At 43.6% G+C, this 22,285-nt stretch overlaps 1 protein-coding gene across 1 annotated transcript in view; it reads right to left on the bottom strand.

Annotated features, from left to right (window-relative positions):
* The window catches only part of PCSK2 (proprotein convertase subtilisin/kexin type 2), a 134,948-nt gene that overhangs the window by 19,145 nt on the left and 93,518 nt on the right, over positions 1-22,285 (bottom strand). The window contains exons 6-7 of the mRNA XM_075863104.1: positions 9,062-9,138; positions 7,251-7,339 (exon numbers count right to left, since the gene is read on the bottom strand). Coding sequence (XP_075719219.1) covers positions 7,251-7,339; positions 9,062-9,138 — 166 coding nt within the window. The remainder of the gene's footprint in view (positions 1-7,250; positions 7,340-9,061; positions 9,139-22,285) is intronic.

The following is a 22,285-nucleotide window of genomic DNA, read 5'->3' as shown; positions in this document are numbered from 1 at the left end:
CCCTACAGCTAAATTTTCTGGGCCCCCCTACCGTGGCACCGCCTGTTAACGGTACTCCGTCCAGTACTATATCATGGTACCCAGGGTCGCCATCAGGGGGGGTATTATGGGTACTGATGTGAGAGGCCCGGCCAAACCTAATTGAAAGGGGGGCCCGGCAAACTGCCGCGACTTGCCTTTGGTAGAAAAAAACCAGGCCCCTGCAATGGGGCCCGTTTTTTTCACCAAAAGAATGTCATGAGCTGCGGGCCCCCCTTTCAATTAGGTTTGGCCGGGCCTCTCACATCAGTACCCCTAATACCCCCCCTGATGGCGGCCCTGGGTAGCATGGGGGCCGTCAAACACCGCCGCCCGTGCGACCGATCACGCGCACCCGCAAACTCCCGCGCATGCGCACCGGCGACCGCCTGGAACCGCGCACCGAATTTTGAGGCAGATTTTGACCTGCCCACACTATCTTGCCGCGTTTTTTGCCTGCGGCGATTGAGGACAGCAGACAGAAAACGCAGCGAAAAATGCATTTTCTGCCTCCCATTGATTTCGATGGGAGGTCAGAGGCAGAACCGCGGCAAGAAAGGATGTGCTGCTTTTTCTTTTTTCCGCGACTGGCTCCCATTGATTTCAGATTAAATCAATGGGAGGCGGTTTTGGAAGTTTTTTGGTGCTGATTCTGACGCAGTGTCCGAGTCAATATCAAGGCCCAAAAACTCTGAACTGGGCCTTATTGCTAGGGCTTATTCAGACGATCGTGTAATACGTCCGTGAAACGTGTGTGATTTTCACGCGCCTTGCACGGACCTATGTTACTCTATGGGGCCGTTCAGACTGTCAGTGATTTTCACGCAGCGCGAGTCCGCTGCGTAAAACTCACGACATGTCCGATATTTGTGCATTGTTCGCGCATCACGCACCCATTGAAGTCAATGGGTGCGTGAAAATCACGGCCAGCACTTCCGCAGCCGTATAAACTATGAATGAAAACAGAAAAGCACCATGTGCTACAAACATACAAACAGAGTGTCATAATGATGGCGGCTGCGCGAAAATCACGCAGCCACGCATCATACGCTGCTGACACACGGAGCTGTTATGGACCTTTTGCAAGCGCAAAACGCCACGTTTTTGCGCGCGCAAAAAGCACACGCTTGTGTAAATCCGGCCTTAGGGTAGGAACACACTAGGCATGAACACTGCGGATTTTATGCAACACATTTTATTGTGGAAAATCCGCAGCGTATTACAGTCGCAGCAGAGGGGGTCAGATATGAACAAATCTCATCCACACGCTGCAAAAATAATGGACCTGCAGTGTGGCTTTTTAAGTCGCATGTCAATGTATTCTGTGGGATCGCTGCTCCTCTGTTGCGGAAATGCTGCGGTTCTGCCGCAAAAATCACAAATGAGAAAAAAAAAAGAAGGTACTTTTTTCAATTTATAAAAAATGTTTAGACTTGCCCCGGCCGTAGTCCTGGTGACGCGATCCTCTACTTAGCGCAGCCCCGCCTCCTGTCATGACTTTTCATCCCATGTGACTGCTGCAGCGGTCACATGGTCTACAGCGTCATCCCAGGAGGCGGGGCTACGTTCAGAAGAGAGAGATGCGTCACTTAAACTACGGCCGGGGTAAGTCTAAACTTTTTTTTCCCTGCAGGATTCCCGCAGCGGACACGCCTCACGAAACCTGCGCCACTATTTGGTGCGGTTTTGCTGGCGGAATTCCCTGCGGCTCCCGGGATAAGCTGTGTAGTTTTACTCAGCATATCCGCCTAGTGTGTCCCTTATGATGTCGCTCCTGGAGCTGCTGCCGGTCTCTAAATAGGCAGTTGGTCCAGTAGAATTTGGAATTATTTTTTTTTGTGAACCAGCTTAAAAAAATACAAAACTTTTGTGTTAGGGCCTGTTCACATCACTGTTCGCTTCCGCTCCGGGGTTCCTTCTGAGGTTTCTGTCGGGTGAACCCCGCAATGGAAAGTGAAAGTGATAGCACAGCTTCCGTTTCCATCACCATTAGCGCAGTCGACTGCGCTATTAATTCCGTCCGAAAACCAGCCGGAATGGTGACGAACGGAAACCATTAGCGATGTTTCCGTCACCATTGAGATCAATGGTGACTGAAACGGAAGCTGTGCTGTCACTTTCACTTTCCGTTGCGGGGTTCACCCGACAGAAACCTCAGACGGAACCCCGGAGCGGTGGTTCGTCACCATTCCGGCTGGTTTTCGGACGGAATAGCGCAGTCGACTGCGCTAATGGTGATGGAAACGGAAGCTGTGCTATCATGTTATCACTTTCACTTTCCGTTGCGGGGTTCACCCGACAGAAACCTCAGATGGAACCCCGGAGCGGAAGTGAACAGTGATGTGAACAGGCCCTAACACAAAAGTTTTGTCTTTTTTTAAGCTGGTTCACAAAAAAAAATAATTCCAAATTCTACTGAACCAACTGCCTATTTAGAGAGCGGCAGCAGCTCCAGGAGCGACATCATAAGGGACACACTAGGCGGATATGCTGAGTAAAACTACACAGCTTATCAGCCCCGGAGGCCGCAGGGAATTCTGCCAGCAAAACCGCACCAAATAGCGGCGCAGGTTTCGTGAGGCGTGTCCGCTGCGGGAATCCTGCAGGGAAAAAAAAGTTTAGACTTGCCCCGGCTGTAGTTTAGATGACGCATCTCTCTCTTCTGAACGTAGCCCCGCCTCCTGGGATGACGCTGTAGACCATGTGACCGCTGCATCAGTCACATGGGATGAAACGTCATGACAGGAGGCGGGGCTGTGCTAAGAATAGAGGATCGCGTCACCAGGACTACGGCCGGGGCAAGACTAAACTTTTTCAATTTAAAAAAGTACCTTTTTTTTCTTCTCTTGTGTGATTTTTGCGGCAGAACCGCAGCATTTCCGCAACAGAGGAGCGGCGATTCCACAGAATACATTGACATGCGACTTAAAAAGCCAAAAAGTCACACGGCAGGTCCATTTTTTTTGCAGCGTGTGGATGAGATTTGTTCATATCTGACCCCCTCTGCTGCGACTGTGATACGCTACGGATTATCCACAATAAAATGTGTTGCATAAAATCCGCAGTGTTCATGCCTAGTGTGTTCCTACCCTAAGGCCGGATTTACACCAGCGTGTGCTTTTTGCACGCGCAAAAAACGTGGCGTTTTGCGCATGCAAAAGGTCCATAACCGCTCCGTGTGTCAGCAGCGTATGATGCGCGGCTGCGTGATTTTCCCGCAGCCGCCATCATTATGACACTCTGTTTGTATGTTTGTAGCACGTGGTGCATTTCTGTTTTCATTCATAGTTTATACGGCTGCGGAAGTGCTGGCCGTGATTTTCACACACCCATTGACTTCAATGGGTGCGTGATGCGCGAACAATGCACAAATATCGGACATGTCGTGAGTTTTACGCAGTGGACACACGGACACACGCTGCGTGAAAATCACTGACAGTCTGCACGGCCCCATAGAGTAACATAGGTCCGTGCGAGGCGCGTGAAAATCACACACGTTGCACGGACGTATTACACGCTCGTCTGAATAAGCCCTAACAATAAGGCCCAGTTCGCAGAGTTTTTGGGCCTTGATATTGACTCGGACACTGCGTCAGAATCAGCACCAAAGAACTTCCAAAACCGCCTCCCATTGATTTAATCTGAAATCAATGGGAGCCAGTCGCGGAAAAAAGAAAAAGCAGCACGTCCTTTCATGCTGCGGTTCCGCCTCTGACCTCCCATCTAAATCAATGGGAGGCAGAAAATGCATTTTTCGCTGCGTTTTTTGTCTGCTGTCCTCAATCGCCGCGAGCAAAAAACGCAGCAAAAAAACGCGGCAAGATAGTGTGGGCAGGTCAAAATCTGCCTCAAAATTCTTTAAGGAATTTTGAGGCAGATTTTTTTTTGCCTGCAAAATACTGTGTGAACAGGGCCATACATAAACAACACTTTGAGATAATTTACTCACTGTCAGAAGAGCTGCTCCCACTCCAGTCCTCTTCCGGCGATGTCTTCCAGGGGAGGTCTTCGGTCCAGACGTCCAGTCCTTCACCTCCAGCCAGGCTCCAGGTAAGTTTTGTCCATGTGTGTCCGCGGGTGCGCGCGCGGCCGGTCGCGGGTGCGCGCGCTTCGTTCGCGGGTGCGCGCGCGGCCGATCGCGGGTGCGCGCGCGGGCGGTCTCCAGTGCGGCCGTTCGTGGATGCGCGCTCGCGAGTGCGCACGCGCGGGAGTTTCATTGTGCGCGCGATCGGGTGCGCGCGCGCGGGCGGACGGTTTGACGGCCCCCCATGACGAGGGGAGGGGGCCCGCAGCAGCAGCAGCAGCTCTCGACATTCTTTTGGTGAAAAAAACGGGCCCCATTGCAGGGGCCCGTTTTTTCCTACCAAAAGAATGTCGAGGCAGTTGCCGGGCCCCCCTTTCAATTAGGTTTGGCCGGGCCCCTCACACCACTACCCCTAATACCCCCCTGATGGCGGCCCTGGCCCCAGTCCTGAGTCCTGACCTGTGCGCGCCGTCAGGATGATTCGATGCAGCCGGCGCTGCACTAATGATCTGCGGCACTGAAGACAGAACATGGCGGGCGCGCTACAAAACACCCCCATGTTCTGTCTTCAGTGCCTGCACCGCCGCTCATTAGTGCAGCGCCGGCCGCATCACCTCATGCTGACCGCGCGTGCACTTCCTGTCAGGAGCGGGGCAATGACTGTATTACAGTACCGCAGCCCCACTCTATAACGGCGGAGATCAGAGAAACCGCTCATCTCCGCCGCTATTCTCCTGAATGCTGCGATCAAAGCTGACTGCAGCATTCAGGGGAAAATGAGAAGGGGGATGCCCCTGGATCGCGTCACGGGGAATTCCTGTGACGCGATTGAAGGACATACCATATATGGGCAGACAGCCCAGGGTCTATTGACGGACCCCAGAGCTGTCTTACCATATTTCCTGTTGTTAGGGCATACTGAGGTATGTCCTAACAACTGCCTGTGTACTATCCGTCCACAGGCTAATGTACTGGGATATATCTGATATAGGCCAATACATTGAAGTTTAAAAAGAAAGTAAAAACAAAGTAATTTTAAATTAAAAAAATACACATACACCTTTTTTACAATAAACATTAAAATAAGTCTCAATACATAAAACATACACATAATCGGTATTGGCGCGGCCGTAATAACCTGCACAACTATTTTTTTGCATCATTTATGATGTGTACTCTGTAAAAAAATAAAATAAAAATTGCTTTCTATCACTTAGGCCCCATTCACACGACCGTGCCCGCAATCAGGGCCCGCGATTGCCACCCGCATTTTCGGGCCATGCTCCCATACAAAGTATGGGAGCACGGCCCGCAAAATGCAAATGGACGGACATGTTCCATAATTTTCGGAACATTTCTACGGCACGGTCACCCATCCGTAGAGCTACGGAAATGTGTCCGCGCTCAATGAAAGTGAATGGGTTCATTTTTGCAGACCGCAATTGCGGTCCACAAAAACTTAGGTTATTTACGGTCGTTTGCATGGGGCCTAATTGTGAGACGCGAGGTGCGATGATGAATTTAACCTCCATGTGCCTCACATTAATAGTAATTAACCCCATGATGTACCTCACACATTAACCCATTATGACTGAGAAACATGATGGGGTTAATTACTATTAATGTGAGACATTCAAAATTCATCATCACACCTCGTGCCTCACATTAGAAAACGAAAGAACTTTTTTTTTTTTATTACTGTTGGCAAAGTAAACAAAGTATCGGTATCGAAGTACAAATTTTGGTATCGGGATATCCCTACACTGTGGGTCGCGAGTCACTCACCGAGGTCCCGGTTCCAATCAATGCTGGAGCAAGGAGCTGACATCTCCTTGATCTAGCATTCCCTGTGCCCTGAGCGGCTCGACGCAGGCAGGCTGGATGTAGCAACATCATCGCGCCTGCCTGCGCTGAGTCACTCATAGCACACACCGGAGGAGGTGAAGGATCCTCCACCCGACGTGGGAACGGGGATAGGTAAGTAATTATGCCCATATGGGGGCATTATACTGTATGGGGGGCATTATACGGTATGGGGCTGTTATGGGGGGAATTATACTGTGTGGGGGCAGCTATGGGAGCATTAACTGTGTGGGGGCATTATACTATGGGGGCTGTTGGGCAAGGCGTTTGAGCATAGGAGCGCGCAGGGGTCTGATGATTATGGTGGTGCTGGGGAGGGGTAGGGGGGGCCCAAGCTGAATTCTTGCACCCGGGCCCATGAGCCTTTAGCTACGCCCCTGCGTAAATGAATGGAGATAAGTGTATGACGCTGATTGGTCACTAATTGGTCAGCTTCATACACTCCTCTGTACAACGCCCACTTGGTCTAAAGTAAAACACGCCCACTTTGGCATTAAGAAACTCATTAGCATAAAGCTAAAAATCGCTCATAAAGTGGTTTAAAATAGATCGTTTTTTTAAATAAAAAGTATTACTGTCACCTACATTACAGCGCCAATCTCTTTATGTAGGAGACAGGGCACTTTTATTGTGGTGACAGAGCCGCTTTAAATTGGATGATCACTGTGTAAACATCCCTGCCTCGCATCAGCGCTGTATTGCTCTATACTAGGCTTATTTCATGTATATCTAGGACTTCAAATTATGATTTTTACACCACATGAAAGGTTTTTATGCCCTCGGAGAAAGGACATGCAAACCATAAAGGTTACTGTGGCTGCTGTGAGGCCCAATGAATAGATTGGGGCACAACTTGCTGGATCCCACTTCTCCCTATGGAACATGCACTGGGCCCACCTTCAGAAAATATGGTAGTAAAAGGAATGACAACATTATAGGGGATGGGAAGTGGGATGGGAAGTGAGGAACTGGACCATACTATATAATACTCGATTATTAGGGATCCCTTCCTTTATAAATGCCACAGCCTCTGAGACAAAAAAACAAACCAGCAAATATGTCTTAAAAAAACATATTGATAGTGTCTTTTGCTGTTTGCATTTACCCTGAGATTAACCTATCTAATAGATTGATGCAACTACTAAAATAACCAGTGCAAATGTGCATCTAAGTCATGCACTTGCTCTGTGAACTATACCTCGTATGTACAGCAGGTGGCGTTATAAACTAGAACAAACAAAGTACAATTGTAAGGCATTTTATTATAAAAATGATTCCCATGTTATCCTGCTAAAAATAATAAATATATCATTTAAATAAAAGATGTTAGTAAATTATACTATACCAGCAACTTTTGAATTATAGGCAACTCCCACTCCACAAATGTTGTTGTTTGCAGCAGCAGATACTTCTCCTGCACAGCGCGTCCCATGACTATGGTAAAAAAAAATACAAAAACATTAGAAATGTAGTTGGATGGCAGTGATAACAGAATAACGTGTTTCATCACTCAAGTGGGCTCTTGTAACAATCTACCGTTGCAGGAAAAGTAGCACAATTACATACAATAGGATAATATAGTGGATACAAATTAATTAAAATTGAGCTATTTTTATCGATTTATCAAAAGTACTTGCACTTTGTTATAAGAATGTATGGCTGGGCAGTCACAATATTTCAATGTATTATTTTTTCGTCAAGGTAATTATGTCTATCAAAAAATAGAGTAGAAGTTTAGTTGCAAGTTGTAAAATAGGTAAAAAAAAAAGTTGTGAAATGTAATGCAATTTAAATAAATTCTTTCATAGATGCTATTTTTTCCCAGCAACAAAGCAATGGAAGCAAAAGTGTTTAGAGAACAATATAAATGGAAGCAAAAGTGTTTAGAGAACAATATAGGGTAGGGTACATAGCTTCATGTATTTTCTTAAAATATTTGTCTGGCTTACAAAACCTAATTTCAGATATAGATGTGATCCCCAGTTCAGTACCGTTATCTATCAACTGGAGTAAACAATACATCCAACGATCTTTTCTGGGCGCTCTTGCTCTGGAGGACCCAGCAGGTTTGTACATTACACAGACAGACAATTGATTTAAAGGAAAAATATGTAATGCCTCATTCCCCCTGCGGTGGCACTGTAGAGAACTTGAACACTTGATTCCGCATTCTCCCACAGTTTATAGCTGAATAAGGGTCTCAGTATTGTTGGGGGACTCTTCTAACAAAAAGAGATTTTACAAAACAGACAACAATCGTTCAAAACGTCGCTATGAATATTTTTAAATCTCATGTAGGACGGGTTTTGTCAACCTCTAAATCAGTAAAATATATCAATAAAAATATTCCAAATTATTAATCCATATTTGTCATTTATGTATAATTGTCAAGTTTAACAAATACCACAATAACCAGTATAATTTATTACCTCCAGTGGAGTACAACAGTTGCACAAAATGTTAACCTTTATTTTATTACCTATATGTCCATGCAGGGTTGAAGCATTACCTACTGAATAAGTCACATTTACATACAAACTGCAATATGACACGGCTCATTGATTTTGTTACATTTTGATAATGAGAATAATCCTTTACATACCCTGCAATAAAGAGGCCTTGTAAACAGGACATTTCACACACAATTTAACAGCCTATGGCCTATGCAATAGTGACGCCAGTATGTACATAACGTCCTGCTGCAGCCAACAATTATCTGCCCCAGTCACAAGTTGTGTACAACACAAAACCACGCTGAGGATGTAAACAAGATGTGGTTAGGGACCCTAGCACTGAGGCACAAGAAAAGCGACAAATTTATTTTAGAATTTTGGAGCCCAATGTCTGAATTGTTTTTGGTGGGCAATGGACAAAATAGCTTGGATTTGTCCTGACTATGAAACCAACTCTACTGCCCTGATAGCGGCCCCGCACCTTATTCTTATTTTTCTTACAGTTAAAAACACAATCCAAGTACATACACATAGTACATGACCCTATTTGGTTCCCTATTGTGCACTGTATTGCAGTCTGTACTGTACACGGGTGTGTTTTTGTAGGTAGTTTTTAAAAAAAATTATATTATAGAACAATTTAATATAGAAAACAATGTACAGTAGAAGAAAATCTGTAATGTAATAAATGCTGTTATATTACCTGTTAAACCAGTCATCAGTGTATCGAGGATAGGGATAAGGATCATTGCTGCTGAAGTCATAGCTTGCCTCTGCATTCTGAAACATCAATGGCAGAAAATGTACAGTATTCTCCAAAAACAAAATATAAAATAAAAAACAACTGCAACAACTTATAGAGTTCAGCAAATTTCTAAAAAATATTTTTCAAATTTGAATTTTTTATTTTATTTGCTGCAATTCTTTAACCTAGTTCATTGATTCTACCATCTCTTGCTCCTAAAGTGACTTTTATTCCAGATGAAACTAGCCCAATTTTAACAACCTTTTTATGGTAAGACAGACCTTCTCAAACTTAGTCAATATATCTGTCCCCTTTTGACCTCTGTTATTATGTGGGTTTCTCCAAGATTTTCATTTAATCCCATAGTCATAAACCTAACACGAGTAAGTTGTCCTCATGAACACGAAATATATAATGGGTCTGTGTTGTGCAGATCTGTATAACTGTGCCTATAGAATTATATAGGCCTATCATTCTCCTCATGGATTCCATATAAAATTGTGAGAAAAAACATGTTACAGGCCTCATTGCATGGCGTATTACAGAAGTTTTTTTCTCTAGAGACATTACTTCTAGTGGTTAATATAGAAGCACCATATTTGGGGACATGGAGTACCTATAATTCCATAATACGGCCCCTACAGGGTGCCAGCACATGGCATTGGTGTGTACATGAGTGCTTAGACTGTAAAATTGACTGGAATGGTAATTAATATGAATACAATCAGCCAAATAGAGTATTATACTGGTATAATATTATCATGTCAAAATGGATGCATATGATAATTTAACAATATAATGCATCTACAAGCCAATACTATCGTTTATTATTTTTGGTAAATAGAATTAAAAATATAAAAAGAGAATAAAAATATTTCCTATGGCGTCCCATTGTACCATATGCTGCTGCTTTTTTCTGACATGCAGAAGAACTGACAAGATAATTTGCAGGGGCTCCTTCCCAGGTATGCTTTACTAGTTTTAAAACTGATGAAATAAAGGATATTGCTTTTATATCTTCAAACGTGTGTTGGATACCAATCTTTTCCCCACTGAATTCTTTACCTATTGCCGACACAGAGTAGTTGAATCCGAGCACCGACTAGAAGAAAAGCATGGTTTCCCCAAATAGCGAGTGCATGGTGAGCGGAGCACAGGGGCTCACACAGACAGCAGAGGACCCCTATGAGGGAACAATATATGGGCCTCTTTCTGATAGCTTAATATAGAGCAGCCCCCTTATATCTTCAATAATGGAACAGTAATTGTGACATGAAATTCACTAGCACGGTCCCATACATGCAATCTAATAGTAAAAAAGCAGCCATCTCCTTTATGAAGCAATTGACCCCCTTACCTACTGCAGCTTCATAGGTCACACATGTGGTAGATGTATATACTGTGTGTGGGTGTGTGTGTGTGTGTGTGTGTGTGTGTGTGTGTGTGTATGTGTATGTGTGTGTGTGTGCGTGTGTGACTTGTTAAAAAGTACATATTTATCAGTGCCCCATAAAAAAAAGAAGATCACACTTGAATGGCAGTAATTGGCATAAAATTACAATATATTATAATTAATAATTGTATGCTAATTTGCATTAATCATTTGCATGCATAGATTATTACCCAGGTTGCATAGAACTTGCCAGGATAATAGCTCAGGTTCTTTAAATAAAAAGTGCCATCGCTGGGGAATTTGTCAAAAAGGCTTTATTGTACTGCACATTGTCATCAAAACCATGGATTATTCAGATTTAACAATCCTAGTTATAAAAAATGAAAGACAGTTTGTATTTGATTCATGATCTTCTCATGAGTTGCAATCGCTGTAAATGAATGCATCCCCAAGGATCTTAGTGATGTATCCATGGTTACCCTGCCTAGATATGAATCTGTATAGTTAAAGTAAAGTAATATCAGACATAAATAATTCATGGTATCGCTATATAACTATGTGACCCAGATTTTAAATATCATCAGTGAATATTAGTTTGAGGCAAACATTTAGTAAAAGCATAAGCATCTGCAGTGCTACGAATAAATGCAAATGGAAACTTACACAATCATTTATTTCTCTCACAATTGTATTTTGTTTGTATTATTTATGGTAATTGTATCATGGACTGATTTATTTTCAGTTTATTCATGTACATTGATTTCTATAAAAGTAATTTTGTAGACTGATGTTAAAAATTCATATGCTGCTTCCATAGAGTTCATACATCATGATTCATACAAGAACTCGATACATGTACATAAGCATTGACGTACTTTGTTTCAAGAAATCATCTTAAGACTTTCTTAAATCGATCAACTGTTTCTGTTAAAACCAGGTCCTGAGGTGACAAGTCCACAGCTTCACAGATCTTACAGTAAAGAAGCCTTGCTATCTCTGGAGATTCAACCTTTATTTTCTCTCCGGACAGAGAGAGTGCCCCCTCGTCTATTGAGTGCACGACAATGGCTTGTCAACGTTTTTGTATGGTAATTTCTATTTTACACTATTCTCAAGGTGAAATAAATTGACAGGACATTTTATGACACGTCAATCTCTTATGTCAGAAAAATCACATCATTGGAGGTCCAGCACAGTAGGTTTTCATAGCTCTAAGTCATTTCAATGGACAGGTGGCTTTGTAGGGACATTCTTTCCATGAAAAATGGCTGCACATTTTTTCAGTAGGTGTTCCGGTGCTGGACCCTCACAGTTAGAACTGTCACGGCTATGGGGGAAGTGGACCCACTAGGTCGTTCCGCCGTAGCGAAGTAGCAGCTGGCTAAACAATAGTCCATGATAGTCTATAGGACAAGAGTACCTGGATAGGAGATTTGACAGACACTTGGCGTAGCAGACACTTGGCGTGGCAGACACTTGGCACAGATGATACTTGGCACAAATTAAACTTTGCACAGATGACACTTGGCACAGATAGTGAACTCGACTCCAACACTATACTTCGCACTGGAGCAAACACAATTACTGGATACAGGATACAGGATACGGGAACACAGGATACAGGATACAACTAAGGGACCATTTGCTAAACGAACATGGGTAGACACAACAACGCTCAGGCAAGGAGGAAGAGGGTAGAGTCCTTTTTTATCATCCAGGGTGTTTAGAGATTAGGTAGGGACCATATTACTGGGGCGCGCGCTGGCCCTTGAAGACCGTGAATGAGCGAGCGCACCCTAGAGGAAACAGTAGAACAATGCAATCGTGTGTGCTGGCGTCTTCGGGTGGGAGATGCCGGCAAGCTCTCAGTGTCCTGCAGTCACGGCTGCCGGTGAGTAAGATGTGCCAACGTTCAGTGACCGTGGGCACAACAGTACCCCCCTTACACACCCTCTTCTTAGGTTCAGAGCATAGGAGGAACTTTTTGATGAGAGTTGGGGCATTATTGTTCTCTTCTGGCTCCCAAGACCTCTCCTCAGGACCAAACCCTTTCCAGTCCACGGATCGAAAGTCTTTCCTCCCACCCTCTTGTAGTCCAGGATCTCCTTTACCTCAAAGATGTCAGAAGAACAGCAGGGAGCAACTGTAGAACCGGGAAATTTACTGTAGCGTTTCAGGACCACAGGCTTTAGGAGGGACACACGGAACGAGTTGGGAATCCTGAGAGTAGGAGGCAGCCGAAGCTTATAGGACACAGGGTTTATTTGTTGCAAGACCTCGAGGGGGCCAAGGAACTTGGGAGCGCATTTGTGAGAAGGAATCTTGAGAAAAATGTTTTTAGAAGATTTAGTCAAGCCAGAACTTGACTCCGGGGGAAAACTGAGGACTTTTCTTTTTTCTATAGGCATACCTTTTCATGCGATTAACTGCCTGAAGAATCGCGGACTTGGTTTGCTGCCAGATGTGAAGGAAAGTCCCAAAATAAGGAATTGGCTGCAGGCACTTGACACATAGCTGGCACAGGAAGAGGAACTCGTGAATGTTGACTGCATACAATTAAGAATGGAGAAGAAGCAGTAGACTCACTTATATGGTTATTAAAGGAGAATTCCGCCCAAGGCAAAAGCTGTACCTAATTATCATGTTGGACAGAAAGAAAATGACAAAGATAATTTTCTAAAATGTGATTGATCATTTGGCCACTTGTCCATTAGACTGTGGGTGATAAGCAGAAGAAAAGTCCAGCTTAACATCTAACAGATTACACAGGGCTCCGGAATTTAAGCGTGAACTTTACACCCCGGTCAGACACAATATGGAGGGGTAGTCCGTGTAGACTAAAAATGTGTTGGATGAACAGATTTGCCAGACGAGGAGCTGAAGAAAGACCAGTTAAAGGAACAAAATGTGCCATTTTGGAGAAACGGTCCACCACTACCCAGACAGTTGTACATCCAGCAGAAGGAGGAAGATCTGTAATAAAGTCCATAGCAATGTGCTGCCAGGGGGCATCAGGCACTGGCAGAGGTTGGAGCAGAACAGCAGGTTTGGAATGGGTAGATTTGTTTAAAACACAGTTTGTACAGGAGGAAACATAGTCCAAAACATCTTTAGGTAGCGTGGGCCACCAATAGTGGCAAGCAATAAAGTCCCAAGTCTTACGGATGCCAGAGTGCCCAGCCAGTTTGGAATTATGTCCCCAGCAGAGAATTATTTTTCTGTCAGCGGGACGAACAAAAATTTTTCCAGGGGGAATGCCCCTGATCTGTAGAGGGTTTACAGCAATAATCCTGGAAGGGTCAATAATGTGTTGAGAACTTTCTTCAGAGTCCCGTCTGTCTCGAATGGCATCAGCCTTAATGTTTTTGTCCGCAGAGCAGAAGTGAAGAAGGAACTTGAATCTGATAAAAAACAGCGACCATCTGGCTTGACGAGGATTTAATCGCTGTGCAGACTGCAAATACAGTATGTGAGATTTTTGTGATCCGTAAAGATGATGATGGGATGAGCAGCCCCCTCCAGCAGATGTCTACACTCTTCCAAGGCCAACTTGACAGGGGGCAATTCCTGGTCTCCAATGGAGTAGATGCGCTAAGCAGGAAAGAAGAGTTTGGAGAAAAATCCACATGATACTGCTTTCCCCTTGGAATTCCTCTGAAACAAGAGTGCTCATGTACCAAATGGAAGAGGCATCAACCTCCAAAGAAAACTGTTGAGTCACATCAGGATGGTGAAGAACAGAGTCAGAAGTGAATGCGCCCTTGAGGTTGGAGAGTGTCGACTCTGCCTCAGGGGTCCAGTCCTTAGCGTTCACTCCTTTCTTGGTAAGAGCTGAGATGGGAGCAGTAAGGGACGAGAAATTTGGGATGAACTGTCGATAAACATTGGCGAATCCAAGAAATCTCTATATAGCTCAGAGACCTAGAGGGTGTGGCCACTCCAAGATGGACTTCACCTTTTCTGGATCCATTTGAAGACTCCTGTCATAAATAATGTAATCCAGGAAGGGCAAGGGCTTTTTTTCAAATACGCACTTCTCGAGTTTTGCATAAAGGCTATTCCCCCTAAACTGCAACAAGACTTGGCATACATGCTTCCGATGCGTCATCAGATCAGGTGGGTAGATCAGAATGTTGTCCAGATGCACCACCACACAGATATATGGAAAATCGCGGAAGATGTCGTTTACAAATTCTTGAAACACTGCTGGAGCATTACACAGTGCAACGGCATTACGAGATACTCGTAGTGACCGTCTCGGATGTTAAATGTGGTTTTCCATTCGTCAAACTTGTGGATACAGATCAGGTTATGGGCCCCGCCTAGATCCAGTTTAGCGATAACCTTGGCTCCACGAATCCTGTCAAAGAGCTTGGAGATAAGCGGCAAGGGGTACTCGTTTTTGACCGTGATTTGGTTTAAACTACAGTAGTCAATGCAAGGTCGAAGTGATTCATAATTTTTCTTCACAAAGAAGAATCCAGCTCCGGCTGACGAAGTAGACTTCCTGATGAACCCCCTCTCTGAGTTCTCCTTAATATACTCAACATGGCCTGGGTTTCCGGCAAGGAGAGAGGATAAAACCATCCGCGAGGGTGAGAGGCTTCAGGAAGCAGCTTGATAGGACAGCCATAGGGACGATAAAGAAGTAGGATCTCTGCCTCCTTTTTTCTGAAAACATCTGCATAATTAGAAAATAGTGGAGTTAGTCCAGAGAAAGATTAAGGCAGAGGAGAAGCACAGGTCGAACCTGAGACAGACTGCAATGAAGACATCGGGTCCCCATTGGAGGACCTCACCGGAATTCAAGTCAAGAATTGGAGCGTGCTGGCGAAGCCATGGCAATCCCAGCAGGAGGGGGTTAATAGCTCTGGTTAGGACATTGGAGGTTAATAACTCAGATTGGAGGACTTCAATCTGTAGTCTCCCAGCGAACTTCCAAAGTGCGCTCTTGGATCCTCATATCGATCCAGGTTGCTAGAAGTATCAAGGCATCCAAATTAGAGGGAAGTTCTCGAGCTGCCAGCTCATCCATTATGTGTGAAGCTAGTCCATGCCAGAAAGTTGCCACTAGAGCCTCGATGTTCCAGGCTATCTCCACTCCTAATGTAGGGAAGCGGGTGGCGTACTCCCTTACAGTGGATTCCCCTTGTCTGAGAGTTAGTAGAGAGGCAGCTGCAGAAGATGTTCAGCCCGGTTCCTCAAACACAGTGCGGAAAGTCTCTAGACATAATGGTAAATTAGAGGATTCCGGGCCCTCTCATGCCAAAATGGGGTTTGCCGATGTGAGAGCTTTGCCAGAGAGAAGAGAAATAACAAACACAAACTTGGCCTCATCAGAGGAATGGCTCTTGCACTGATTTATGAAGCCCCTACTGGACTTTGCATCTCCGTAGTAACGAGGAGGTCGAGGCAACGATATTCCAGACCCAGAACACACAGCCAGGTTAACAGCAAGTGGGGTAGAAGAAGTAGCCATGGGTGGGGAATCCAAATGGGTAACAATGGAGTTTACAGCAAGTAGAAGCTGATCCTGTAGTGCTCGGAGAACACGCATGTCTGCTTGAATCAATTGGACCGGCGTTGAAGATTTGGGTTGATCAGCGGGATCCATGGCCTGAGTATACTCTCACGTCTGTGGGGTATGTGGACCCACTAGGCTGCCACGCCATAGCGAAGTAGTAGCTGGCCCAACAATAGTCAATGATAGTCTATAGGACAAGAGTACCTGGATAGGAGATTTGGCAGACACTTGACGTAGCAGACACTTGACGTGGCAGACACTTGCCATGGCAGATACTTGGCACAGATGATACTTGGCACAGATGACACTTGGCACAGATGATACTTGGCACAGATAGTGAACTCGACTCCGACACTAGACATCGCACTGGAACAAACACAATTACTGGATACGGGATACAGGATACGGGAACACAGGATACAGAATACAACTAAGGCATCATTTGCTACACGAACATGGATAGACACAACAACGCTCAGGCAAGGAGGAAGAGGGCAGAGACCTTTTTATAGTCCAGGGTGTGTAGGGATAGGGTAGGGAACATATCACAGGTTCGCTCGCTGGCCCTTTAAGGCCGGGAACGAGCACGCACGTGCACCCTAGGGGAAACAGTAGAATAGTGCAGCCGCGTGTGCTAGCATCTCCGGGGAGAGAGACGCCGGCAAACTCTCAGTGTCCTGCGGTCGCGGCTGCTGGTGAGTAAGATGTCAGTGACCGTCGGTCAGCGACCACGGGCACAACAAAAACCTGTCTGATTGGGAAATGAAAATTGTCTTCAATGATCTTCCAAAGAAATTTGCAAAGACGTGTGTCTCTAAAAGTATATTTTTACCTCGTGCAGACAAGGGGCCAGATTGGGAATGAATATGTTCTTGTGGAAAAGTTTGGTTCTACATAAATAATGTGAAATAGATATATAAATACATTTCAAGAACATTTTTGTATATTGTTATGAAACAAAATGAAATAAATGCATCAACACTTTTCAGTTGTTAAAAAATATTATTAGGCTACAAATACAGCGTTTATGAAAACGAATGTTAATGTTTTACGCCATTATAAAATAGTAATAATAATAGCAACAATACAAATAACAACAACAACAACAACGACGATAATAATAGTGCTTGAAGTATGAAATATAATGTAGATAGAATAACTCAAAGAGAATGAACTCCTGATCATAAGCTGGCCATACACAGTAAAAATCAATTTCACTAAGTAGGAATCTGATTCTTCTGGCCGGGCTGGATGGTAGAAGTGGCCTGTATACAACAGCTACGACAACCGGGAGTTAATATATCAGTGAGATGAATACCCATGATAGTCTATCTATTGTAAAATGTCATTACTGAGAACATGATAGCTCCATTTTTTCATCAGCCTGTAGCTATAGACAAGTCTTATCTGCCTACAAACATATAAATGCTTGGTGAAGAGATCATTATGGTGCTTTTTTCTCTCACAATCAATAATTGATTGTAGGTAAAGTATCAGTTATCATGTATGGCTTGTGCTCTATTCTCTATGACATTGGAGAGGATAAGTCCACCAGGGTGTAGTACGCCTTTTTTCCCCCCTAAAATATCCGTTAAAAAGAGACATGCTTTACTGAATAACATAGTACTGTTACATACTCCACTTTTTTACAAAATATTTACAACATTGCACAGTTTAATGCTACATAAAATGTTGAATATGTTTGCAATCACTTTGCTTTACTTCTCCAAACTGATTTTTCAATATATATTATATGAAAATACAATCCATCTTAAGTTACCACTATTATTTGCATTGTGTTGCATCGATGCCTGCAATACCAGACATATATTCTAGAGATACAGTATATTAAGTTCCCAGATGTGTATAGCAATTTCCAATTTTATGTTACATGTAGACAACTCCTTTTCATATGTCTATGATCCAGAGTGGCTCTAGATCTGGCCAACCCAGCCCGTCCATGTAACTCATGGTCAGCCATTAATTTAAAGGGGTTCGCCCATCTGGGACATTTATGGAATATACACAGGATATGCCATAAATGTCAGATAAATGCGAGTCCCCTAAACCTCGTTCTACCTTTCTTGGCTCTCGCTAACTCCCGTGCCACTTCCTGATTACATGGTCGAAAATTATGAAAACAGCGTAGCTCGCTGTGCTCCACTGTTTTCTTAACTCCCAAAGAAGTGAATGGCAGTGACGGAAATAGTGTAGCTCGAGTGCTACGCTGCTTCCATAACTGCCATTTGGTTCTTCGGTTCTATAGAAGTTACGGAAACAGCGCATCTCAGATGCAATTTCCGACCATGTAATCAGAAAGTGGCCCGGGAGGCAGCGGGAGCCTCGAAAGGTAGGTTTAGGGGGCCCCGTTCTAGAAATAGGTGCAGGTCACAGAAGTGGGACCCGCATCTATCTGACCTATGGCATATCCTGTGGATATGCCATAAATGTCCCTGATGGAAAAACCCTTTAAATAGATGGCATGTAATACTATATTCTCTCTAGATTTAGGAGAGAAGTATGGCTGGCTGTAGTTTGTTAGTCGCTGCGGACCAGATTCAACTTAAATGGGGTTGTATTCTTCTTTTTTTTTTATATTTCAAAAAGCTTTATTTATAATTTGGAAATGAAAGAGAACCATAAAGTGCACAAGCACAGCAGCTGAAAAAGACAATCATATCAGTATACAAGGCCATACAGTGTGTTATTTGTGATCCTCCCATGCTTAGGTAAAAAGGAGGATATGCATAATCTCATATTCGAAAGAAGAGAGCGCAGCACACACGATAAATGATCAATTATTATACACAGACTTCAAGAACATAGGCAAAAACAATCAACCGTTCAAAGAAATAGACCGCACTGCAGACTTTAGAACTTGTTAGTCCTGTGTTACTCACGCTCTGCATTGCGCTAATACAGCGCTGCATTATCAGCCAGACGAAAGATCTTTATGTATAGATCCGAAACATTGCACACTAAAATAAAGCATTTAAAATAAAATAACAAGTGCGGTCTATTTCTTTGAATGGTTGGATAATGCTAGTCTCATGGGATGAGACCAGACAAGCACTCAGCACACAAAGGGAGTGCTTACCTTGGAATATGTTACACTTAGGCAACAACAAGCACATTACCCATACACACAGATGCACAGTCCTACCTGCCCCCAATACAGAGACACCATGAGTTAAACATAAAGCAGTATAAGGCTGCATGAAATTCGCAGGTAAACACTGCACCAGATCGCGTTTTTTACGTTTTGATGCGTAAATCGCTGCGTTTTCATGCTGCCTGTTTAGGTGGAGATTTTCATCTGCACTGCACAGATAGAATTCGCAACAGAAATGCAAGATAAATTTACATACTATGGATTTTAAAATCCGCACCGCAGATCAATTTACATGCAGGAAAATACAGCAGCGTGTACATGAGATTCCGTGGAACCTCATTATCTATGCTGGCACTGTATTACGCTGTGGTTTTGCTGCAGGTAAATACGTGTGGCAAAACCGCACGTAATATGCATTGTGTGCATTGACCCCAAATGTTGCATAGTGGCTTGATTCTAAACATATTACAAAATTACAAAGGTAGTGTTTTCTCTTTCCAAATGACATATCCATATCTTATCAAATATGTAAAGACATTTCCTGTTCAAAAACCATATTTTATAAGTAGGAACATATTTTTTACTCATCTCTACCCTATGCATCATAGCAGGAGGATCCGTGCATTTCCATGACATAGTAACAGTTTTCCGTGCACAGAAAAGCAAAAATCGGAATAACATCCATTTTAGAAACCCTGTATCATTTTGTGTCTAATTTCCAAAAGACAGACCTGTGGGGTAAGTATTTTAGAAAAATCAAAGTAATAATTTAAATATTAAAGATCCCAGACCAAAGAAAAGGACCTTAGAGCAGGACCACACAAATTGCAAGAATGATCTAGGAGTCGCCTAGGCATTTAAAATATAGGTCCGACACGGAGCCTTCCATCTGTTTCAACCTGGCAGGAGTGTAGTACAATATATTGAGAACCTGATTTAAGTCCTGGGCACCTACTATGAGGGAAAATTGGGGGCCCTGATTTGTTTTCTAATCATCACAGGATAAATCAGAAATATTAGCCCCCCAATTAGTATATGCCCTGTCGAAATGTGTGTAACCAGATGTTTAGAGAAAGGCAAACATAAGGGCTTAGACTGATCTAGAGTCCCAAGAAGATCCTCAAGTTTAGGAAGGGAAACAGAAGAAGGAGAAGGTCCAAACTACGTCTTAAAGGCGTGACAGATTTGGCAATATTGAAATAGAATGGTTCAAGGGACATCATACCTGACCACAAACTCTGCGAGGGGAGAAATTCATTGCTAACAGGCGGTAAATGCATCAAGTATTTCACTCTCCAGTCATGCCCAGAAACGGGCTCCTGGGAAATCATAGAAACTCCCAATAGCGGCTGAACAACTGACCATACATGGGCCATGGTCCCGAGGGAAAAAATTGCAGAGATTCTGGATTTATAGTGGTACAACAGATTTGTCAGGCTCTCAAATAGATGTGTCCTTCCTTACCTTTACTCTTATCTCAACATGTCACGAGATGTCTACGTCATATATGTCTATGTGTGGCCACCTAGTGGTTGTGACATTACTTGCAGCCTGTAAAAGGTTTTGCTAGTATGTCGCGATATTGTATTGAATTGGCTTCATGAAAAATTAGGGTCCTTAACAAAATCAACCAAAGGTAAGGGTGGATACATCTGTATAAACCCATGAGTGCACCCGCAAGTGCAGTGGCAGCTTTGATTAGCTCCATGTCTAGCCACCAGTGAGATTCACTAATTGGGAGGTCAGGAAATATAGATACATGTTGAGAGCTGCCAAAACTCCATGGTGCTTGTTAACTTGAAAAATAGCCAAACTTAATCTACATAGGTGGCTTCCCCTGCCAATAAAAGAACCGTAGTTATTTATCTAACAGCCTTAAGCAATTTTTAGGGATTATCATAGAGGGATACATGAAAAAGATAGAGAAACTTTGGTAAGTTACTGCTGTTACGTAGACACCAGCAGAGGGTTCAGATTAAGGGTGATACCAAAACTCCCAAGTACTTAAATTGTGTGACCACCTGTGGAGCCACTGGTGAGAAAGAATCAGGATGGTATGTGGGAGACAAGGCTAGTAGAGCTGATTTAGACCAATTCACCCTGAGCCCAGAGAAAGAACCAAATTTCTCTATTGTATCAAGAAACTAAGGTGTCATCCACACATAGAGAGAGATTTTTTTAACTCAATCAATATGTGTTGCATCACCTGGCATAAAGCCAGTCTAATCAGGGTGAATAAGTTAGAGAATAACCTTTTTTAAACTCATTGCAAGGATCTTTGCTAAAATGTAAAAGTCCAAATAAAAATAAAAAAAGACATGGGGCGGTATGAATCTGGGGTCATAAGATCCTTACCTAGTTTCAGTAGGACTACAATCAGGGCCTCCTACATGGATGGAGGCAGTGAACCCCTATCAAATGCTGCTTTGTCACTACATACTCACTATTGACTTTGTTCCACCCGCCCACCAGATCATAAAGACCGGACAGTTTCCCAGGTGCCATAGTCAAAATAGTTGCCTCTATTTCTATGTCTCTGCAATTTGGGCCTCTAAAGAGGAGGCTTGCTGGTCGGACATTTTCGATGGGGGAGGAGATAAAGCCAAGCCCCATGTTCCCCTGGATTGCAGGCCCCTTGATGGGATATAAAAAATATTATTTACTTACCGCTCCTCTATTCTAGTCTGCAGATGGCCCATCCCAGATCCTTTCAGATTGCCACATCAAGACATGGCACACACAAGGTTCTGACGCCGGGCAGTGCCGGGACATTATATGCAACGCAGCACATGTCCTTGTCGTGTGCTTGCTTACAAAGGTGTACACAGTCTCTAAAGTATCCCGTACATAATATAGGGCTAGTTGGAAATGAGGACAACTTTTGGGGTGCATTTTTAAGGAGAGCTGGATACAATATTGGGGGTACATATATGTTAACAACAGCAAAAGTAAAATTATATCGAGAAAAATGTAGGATAATATAAAGTCCAAAATGAACACAGGCCACCTAGATAATCTTCAGCGGGACAGCCTTAGTTATTAGTATGGATAGTCCTCTAGAGTAGTTGGAGTATGTTGCATAGAAACCTCTGGCTATCCAGTCTCTTTTAAGAGCAAGAACGTTTTGTCCCATTAAATGGGTTTCCTTACAGA

Source organism: Rhinoderma darwinii, chromosome 4 (assembly GCF_050947455.1).
Source record: "Rhinoderma darwinii isolate aRhiDar2 chromosome 4, aRhiDar2.hap1, whole genome shotgun sequence".
NCBI lineage: Eukaryota > Metazoa > Chordata > Amphibia > Anura > Rhinodermatidae > Rhinoderma > Rhinoderma darwinii.
Note: the sequence above shows the minus strand (reverse complement) of the source record. Positions and strands in the feature narration are given on the sequence as shown.